This window comes from Paramormyrops kingsleyae, chromosome 11 (assembly GCF_048594095.1).
Source record: "Paramormyrops kingsleyae isolate MSU_618 chromosome 11, PKINGS_0.4, whole genome shotgun sequence".
NCBI lineage: Eukaryota > Metazoa > Chordata > Actinopteri > Osteoglossiformes > Mormyridae > Paramormyrops > Paramormyrops kingsleyae.
Window position 1 is genome coordinate 21,429,862 of NC_132807.1, and position 8,303 is coordinate 21,438,164.

The 8,303-nt window shown below is 45.6% G+C and overlaps 2 protein-coding genes across 2 annotated transcripts; one reads left to right on the plus strand and one right to left on the minus strand.

Moving 5' to 3' along the window:
- The first annotated feature begins 278 nt into the window (after positions 1 to 278).
- Positions 279 to 3,218, plus strand: LOC111832980 (uncharacterized). Its single transcript, XM_023790821.2, has 2 exons — positions 279 to 1,119; positions 1,453 to 3,218. The coding sequence occupies exons 1-2, from the start codon at positions 763 to 765 to the stop codon at positions 2,767 to 2,769; spliced, it is 1,674 nt and encodes a 557-aa protein (XP_023646589.1). The 5' UTR covers positions 279 to 762; the 3' UTR covers positions 2,770 to 3,218.
- Positions 3,219 to 3,823: 605 nt separating this feature from the next.
- Positions 3,824 to 8,100, minus strand: tk2 (thymidine kinase 2). The gene is made up of 10 exons (XM_023790826.2): positions 7,901 to 8,100; positions 7,537 to 7,574; positions 7,345 to 7,419; positions 7,123 to 7,176; positions 6,482 to 6,571; positions 6,314 to 6,387; positions 6,072 to 6,160; positions 5,177 to 5,256; positions 5,010 to 5,090; positions 3,824 to 4,421 (listed from the first exon to the last, which is right to left on the minus strand). The coding sequence occupies exons 1-10, from the start codon at positions 8,007 to 8,009 to the stop codon at positions 4,338 to 4,340; spliced, it is 774 nt and encodes a 257-aa protein (XP_023646594.1). The 5' UTR covers positions 8,010 to 8,100; the 3' UTR covers positions 3,824 to 4,337.
- Between the last annotated feature and the right edge of the window lie 203 nt (positions 8,101 to 8,303).

Here is an 8,303-nt window from a genome sequence, read left to right on the forward strand (position 1 = left end):
ACTTTTCTTACCCTTAGACGGACCATTGTCGTTTTTTAACTTGTATTCCTACATGTGAACATTGATTTAACAATGAAATAAAATGTTACATTTAGTAAATGAAACGACTCAATCAATGATGACCATCAGCTTTACCTTGGGGCTAGATGGGTTTTTCCATCATCGCAGCGCCATCTGCCGGTAAGATGGGAATGGACATTAGACTCCCCCACAGTTCAGTAGGTAAAGTTGTAAGCTGTAATTACACCTGAATGGCACTAGGGGCCAGTAAAGTACCAATACTGTGTCAGGGCATTTAAAAGAAACCCAGATGGCTAGGCTTTGTTTTGGAAGTGTGTACTATCGACCATGTTACATGGTTTAATGACATTATTAAGTAGAATCATTTGTGCAGATTTTTGCCAAAGTATGGTACCGTTACGTGTTCATTAATGCCACGGATTTGCAGTTTTTTACAGTAGCTCTAGGTTGTTTCAGTCGTAACCCGACGACTTCCTCTGTGCGAGGAGGCTCATGCCCTTTCACTTTCCCCTTCTCCGCCACCTGTGCGCTGTCATGCCGTGTCCGTCCGGCGCCTCGGTAGCTTCGTTCGCGTCGAAAGGCCCGTAAAACATAACCGGCAGCGCAGCTCCGAAAAGCACCGGCGGGACTTTTTTTGGGGGGGGGGGGGTCCCTGCGGCGGCCGCTTGCGTCGCTTCCGCGTTTCCTGATATCCGTGCGATCGCGTCCCGAAAACCTTCATTCGGCCGGCTGGCGGCGGTGATGATAATGATGATGATGATGACGATGAGGAACGCCGGCGCGGAGATGTCCGAGGAGCGGCGGGACGCGTTCGGCGAATATGTGACATATTACGAGGCCGCCTGGCCGCTCGGCGACGCCAAGCTGTGTGGTGACACGCCGGTGGCGGACAAGGCGCGGCGCCTGTTGTCCGAAAGCGCTGCCGAGAAGCGCTTCACCACCTTCGATTTCTACTCGGTGCTGCGGGAATGTCTGAAGCAGTGCGACCAGGACCCCCGGCGCGCCCTGTGCGGGCTGGCCAAAGCCGCGGAGCTGCTGGAGACCTACTGTGTCAACGCCTTCCTGTTCCCCTGGAAGAAGGAGATCAGGACGCTTAAGGTAGAAGTAAAGCCAAATAATTTCGGACATGTCTTTACGCATGAATAAATACAATTATTACACCTGTCATGCTTTGTATTATATCCCCTATAGCTTATTTGTGATGGCAAATTTATTGGTTATAGTATGTTTTTTTATGTTTAAACTCGGCAGGATATGGCAAGTTCATATAGATGTTACATTTCCTTCCCTTTATATTTTACTGTGTGAGTTGTTATGCTGCCTGAAGGGGGGAAACTGGCTCTTAAGCTATCAGATATCTCAGTGTGCCAGTTATCAATAGCACCAGTTCCTCTGCATAGAGGAGTTAAAACGGCTCTTTCTTTCTAACAGACGTTTACAGGTCCCTTCGTGTACTATGTACAGGCAGTACTGCCAGACCACGTTGCCAATAATATACTTGAAAGTATCGGATATCATCAGGAGAGCGACACAGAATACAGGTTGAGCAAGGACGCCGACCCCGGGAAAGCCATGAGAGTGGGATTTGAAGTGTTCCTGGCCAGACAGGAATGCGAGTATCTCTTAGAGGTCATGGGTCAAAGGTCACAGTCTGAATTTGTTGAAGTCCTTAAGGGGAGATCGTCAGCCCTTCTCAACCAGGGAAATATGGCCACATGTACAGGAGACAGGCCTGGGGGAGTGAATTTGTCACTCGAGGCAGATGTCTCTGACCCGTCTTCAGACCAGGCTAGGTCTCTGGTGGACCCGGGGACCTCTTTGCTTGATGGACGCCCACTCGTACCAGAAAGACCAGGCCCCAACATCGTGGAACCTTCCCCGACAACACATTTCAGCGACGATCAGTCTATCTTGGAGATGCAGGCGAATTACCCCGACCTCACCATACGGCAGCAGCCTATTTTCAGCAAATCTCAGATGCTTCTCGCAGATCAGCACAGACACTTTGCGGAAACGAGGCCACCGGAGGGCGCAGGGCAGGCTTTCCTGGACCCTGACAGCATGAGCGGCCCGCCCTCGATGACCGCAATGGCGGAGCTGCGGCGCCCTGCTGACGGCGCCCCCCAGCCACCGGCAAAGCACGACGAAGCCGCGCCGAAGCCTCCCGCGGACACTGCCGCGAAAGACGCCGACGCCAATGTCTCGGAAATGCAGCCGGCAGCCTTCAGTTTCCAACAGGCGAGGTCGGGCGAGAGACCGCGTGACTGCGAAGACTGTATGATGTCAGACCTGGCTGAGAAGATGGGAAACTTGAAAATGAAAGATCGTTGTGCAGATGAGAACCTTAAGTACCCCATCGAAGAGACATCCCACCCGGAAGAGATGGGTAAAATGCTGCCCCTCGGCTCCGCTATCATCCGAACCCAGGCTATACTGTGCAACCCCTCCCTGCTATCCATCTGCAACATCCCTAACTGTAGCAGCTGCACTAACTCACAAGATAGTATTAAGGAGCCTCCACAGTCATTTTATATTCCACCGAGCTCCAGTCCACTGGGTTCACAGACCCCCACGCTAGACTGCAGGGCAGAGTCCTCGGGAGAACTCAACTCCTGCCCACAGTGTCTCCAGGCCAGTGGGGCCGCCCGCTCACGGTCTGAGGATGAGCTGCTACAAACGTACGTGCTGGTGGAGAACGACAGGAAGGACGACCGGCCGAGCAGTGCCTTCTCAAAGAGCCAAGGGTGACCACCCCCACGTTGGATTTACAATGGGGGGTGGTGAACTGTCCTCGTGAAGCACATAGCCCCTAAATCTCGTTATCACTGTTCAGTTATTGAGGTTACCAGGTGAGGTTCATCGTCCATATGTTTTAGCTGACCAAGTAAGAGGACTTAGCAAAAGCTAATACACACACACTGCAGATCTTAAAAATGGTAATTCAGCAACCTGTTGCTTTAAAAGTGAAGGGGTAATTTTATGTGATTCATCGGGCAATTTATATGTTACCAACATTGTGCCACGGCACTGATTGGTCATGAAATTGAACTAAAAGAGGATGAAGAATTGCCTTGTGTCGGTGACGATGTACAGGAAGAAAGTATGAATTCCCAAATGTCATACATTTTTTTCCCCAGAGAAGGCTTTTATTATTTCTCAGGGGAAGGATTTGTTTTTAATTAAATGTTTATACTGCAGCAGTGTTACTGTGCTATGTACTACACAGTTTAAGTAACCACTACAAGGACAACATCGTTACTGTGAAACTTTGTTTTAAGTCCTATTCCTCAGTGTGCCTATAGCAGCAGAAACAAATTGCCAGTATTACTCTTGGGAGTGGGGCCTGTTCAGCTTTGCTGCTTCAACACTGTGTTTGTGGGCATCCTTCTTCCAAACCCTTCCTTGTGGCTGAAATCTCCTCATTACTTTATTGAGCAGACGCTTTTATCCAATGTGACGTATAGTTGAGAAAGCTGTGCTTGCCAGTCCTTGGACCTATTGGGGGTTAAGGGCCTTGCTCAAGGGCCCAACGGCGACATCACCCTGCCAACCACCAGATTTGAACTGACGACCCAATCACGGGCCCTAACTCGCGGCTGCTAACAGCTCCAATACCGTCACGATTCTCCAAAATCCCATTAATCAGTATTAGTTTAGTATGGGAGCTGCAATCACATATTTCCAGTATTCCCCACCATCTCATCGTATAACATGTCGTAACAGCTGTTAATTACGTCACTACTAATTGAACTTCTAAATTTCAGCAGTTTCTTGAATGAACCCAGTTGGCACAGGGACCCAGTCAGTTCATGAAATTGTAATGTAGACGTTTGACAACATTTCTACAACAAACTGGCTAGCAGAATGAAAAGGGTGAAATGCCCATTTTAGTCCCCTTGGAATATGTTTAAGCTCTAATTTGTACAGTAAATATGGAATGTACACTAATTAGTCAACAGTCTTGTCTAACGGGACCAGTTTCTGAGTAAGCACCAGTGTTAGTGAATTATTGTAAAAACAGGAGGGGAATTAACTGAAGTAATTTTTACAGAATGAGTAAGACTGGTAGAGCAAAAAAGGCAAAACTTAAAAAAAAAAAAAAAAAAAGGATGGACCACCTCTTTGCTTTCAGCAGGAAACGTGTCATGGCATAAGGAAATGCCCTCCGTGGTGAAAGCACACTTACGACAGCATGACTGGGATGCCCAAAAGACAGCAATCGCTAGGATGCCAACAAAAGCGAGCATTCAGTCATAGGGAGGGGCAGGCAGGGGAAACAGGGAGAGACAAAATCTGCAGAGTTTCCCTGTTGACAGTCATTTGCTATCAATTAAAATCTTTTCTCTGTTCTCTTCATACTGATGAAGCATCTTCTGAAGATTGTGATCTGCAGGAATCACCTGGCAAGACACAATGGATGTGCATCAGATCATGTTTTTTTTAACTTTACATTTTATTTAGTGGCCGTTTTTATCCAAAGGGGGACACAAGTCAGAAAGTAGGGTCACCCTAACCCTGGAGCAACTGGAGGTTAAAGGCCTTCAAGGACCCAACAGTGAAGTCACCTGAACCGATGATCTTCCAATCATAGGCACAGCACCCTAAACCCGCTGTGGTTCAACACAGATATTTTGAAAGTAAAGATTAGACAGTTTTACTAGGGTAATCAATGTGGTGAAATTACAAGCAGGTTAAAACTCACTAACCACTAAATCAGGGGTCTCCAACTCCGGTCCTGGAGAGCTACTATCCAGTAGGTTTTCTGTCCCACTTGGCTTCTGATGAGCCACACCTGTTCCTGGTATTTACCTGAGAACAGCTGTGGCTCATCAGAAGCCGGGTAGGATAGAAAACCTACTGGACGGTAGCTCTCCAGGACCGGAGTTGGAGACCCCTGCACTAAATCCATTAATTGAGACAATGGGGAACTGTGACGACTTAGGGATTAATAAGCAAAGGAAATGGCTTAGAAATACAGGATCACTTACAAGAACAGGGGCAGGAACAGGGAACAATGTTTGGTTAATCAACCAGTCTTCATACAATTGATGAATTGCCTCTAAATACTCCTAAAAGTGTGACAAAGGGGGAAAATACAAGAATCACACAGTTATCCTTTTAACACAGACAGAAGAAGTAAATGTTTGTCTCTTACCAAAGGAATCACTTTCTCCTCTTCTCTGCATCTCTGTTTTATCCTTTCTAAACACGTCTGTGGAGAAGTCTGCAGGTAAACTGGGAGAACACAAAATTTACCCTGCTTGGTTAAAAATAGGAAGGAGTCTAATGCACTGTGGAATATTTAAATTTGCTGTCTTGCCAGTTAAATTTATGCAGGAGATTCCACACACATTTCATTGAAGGGTGCTGCTTAATTAGAAAGAAGAAATTATTACATAAACCTACTTGACTGCAAAGCAACAATATAAACCTTCAATACATGTATTCTTCAAAGTAATTGGGCACCTTCACATCAAAGTTCCAAAACTGTTTGTCTCAACCAGGAACTTTTTGTAGTTCCTGACCTCTTTCGCGTATCGCTTTCCCACCGCACCACATGAACTGCAACCTTTATTCTAAATTAGCGATGAAGCAAGCAGTTTTCAGGCAAAATCTTCACACGTAATTTCATGTGAAACTACACTGCCACCCAAAAACAATGGAGGATGAACAAGTCATATTGTAAATTAGTTATTGGGGGATCGTTTGTGATCAAAAGGGGGGACACAGCCTTTTATTTATATTTTATTTATACGAGCCGCTGTTTATAATTCATTAATAAATCTGGCCAGATCAACGTTTAATAAAACTGACGTAATGTTATTCGGCTAATAAGCACTGGCAAGTTCCCCACCCAGAACTCGTGATATTAGACAAAATATATCGGCAATTTTGTGATGCATAAATATGGAGACACAAGCAAAAAGGTGTCATTAAATAAATGAGGTACAAAAATAATTCCTACAATAAATTTAATCTACTCGCCCATTTATTACTTACAAATCAAGGACACCACCATGTTTTTAGCATTGCGTCACTGCAGTGCTTACCAATAAGATCCACTGGAATGTAGATATTTTTTGTGATCCAGTCAAACCACTCAGTCAGAACAGCAAAGTCCACCTGTGGCATCTTCCCACTGAAACACATACGCGAAACGTTTTCTGCCTACTGAGAAAGGTAACCAAAACCGGTTATTTTCTGGGACATTTTTTTGGGTTGGCTGTGGACATTCATGCCCATTAGTACCCAACGCTAAGGCAGTGGCCAGTAATCATATTCAGCGCAGTACCTTCTGTAGAGATTTTCCACGAAGATGTATTTGGCGCTATAGATGGACCTCTCCATCATTTTCATGGGAGCAGACTAGGGGGGGGGAAATAAACAGCAGTTTAAAAATGAGGGTGAACGTCATATAAAGATAGAAGACTCTAAATTAGGGAGCACACAGGGTACACACCACAGCAGAAAGGTGTTGCTCCAGCATGGTGAGCTGAACGTAAGTCTGCAAGGTGATGCCCCATCTCATCGGATCTTGGTACATCAAAGCCTGCATGAAGAGCCACACAACACCAATACATCATTTTAAATCATAATCTATCCATCCATTTTCTATACCTGCTCGTCCTATGCAGGGTCTCGGGGGGCCGGAGCCTATTGCGGGAATAACCCAAGATGGGGCACCAAACTATCGCAGGGCACACACACCTTCGCACCTATGGGCAATTTGGTGAGTGCAGCTCACCTCAGCATGCTTTTGGTCTGTGGGAGGAAACCAGAATACGCGGAGGAAGCCCCACGACAACACAGGGGGAAACATGCAAACTCCACGCACAGAAATGCGGCACAGACTCGAACCCTGGTCCCAGAGGTGTAAAGCAACAAATGCTAATCACTGCACCACCATGCCACATTGTAAATCACGAAAAGCAAAATAAATACAGGGAGACTTAGATATGCACAGCCTGAAATGGTTGAAATGACAGTATGAATAAATATTGGAGAGGGTTTTCATGCCCGTCAAACAGGATAACATCAAAATCATATGCCAGGTGGATGAGGAAATTCATTCCTGATGCATTCATCATGGACATTACATACCAATGGATTATGTCCTTTTACATTCCTCCATCTAGAAACAGGTTCAGTGTTTACCTGGAAAAAAAAAACCGAAACGACTAAACTCCTAATCAGGGCGTGAAATATACGTACAAAACAACCGTACAAGTATGTTTCATCGGGTTCAGGCTTTTCGCCTCCTTAGATGTTATTTTTCCCCTCACTAAATGAAAAATTTAACTATTTTAACTGCAGCCTACACACCTCCAGGTTACTAGTTTTGCTGAAATATTCCAGACACGTCGTCTTCCCGCTGGCAATGTTTCCTTCAATACAAATCTGGAAATAAAACAATGAATCAGTCTGAGAAGTTCCGGTTTTACCTCCAAGTAATATCGTCAGATGCCTTCGCGAGATGAACGCATGCACACCCTTGAAGCACATCAGCCAACTCACCACGGTCTTCTTCTCCTCGCCGATCCGCAGCAGTTTCCCTTCAGAGGAAGACATTATAAAATTACCGGCCGACTATAATTGCTGGGCAGTTTGACGTCCAGATACAGGCGTTTAAAATATTATTATTATTGGGTTATTTTACCAATATGGTGTCATCTTTTAAAGCAACGATAAAAGAACGATTGTTTTATTGCTGGGCGCCCTCTTTCTAGCACCAAGACAAAATTAACAGGATGAAGAGTAGCAGCAACAAAAGTCTTAGATTACAAAAAAAAAAAGCTTAGATTACTAGTCAAACGTGCAAAGCATTTTCTTGCGCGGTCCCCAAATAACATACTAATCGTGTAATGCAAAGGCAGCATACTTATGTGTGGCTGCTTCCAAGTGCTATAAAGGCTGCGAAATTTGGTCAGTCCTGCGGCTGATGGGCGGGAAAGGGTCGCACAGAAGCCAAAGACAGAAACCAAAAACATCTCTGTTGACACCGAGTCGGTCTCGATCACACCATTTTACGTTACATGACTCGCCTCGTTTCCGCTCTATCGAAATACTGCTTCCAGGTGAACGCCGCTTCTGGCTTGCGGGCGCCCCCTATTGGTAACAAACAGCTTCTGGTCAGGAGGCGTGTTTTTACTTTCATTTTATCCACTGCACTGTAAAGAAATAAAAGTAAAATGAACTACGTTTGCCATTGGTCTGTTTCGGTACTTCGGAGCATTGCACCTTAACGTGTGCCGTCTTGCGTCCTGTGGCCTGTACTACGAAGC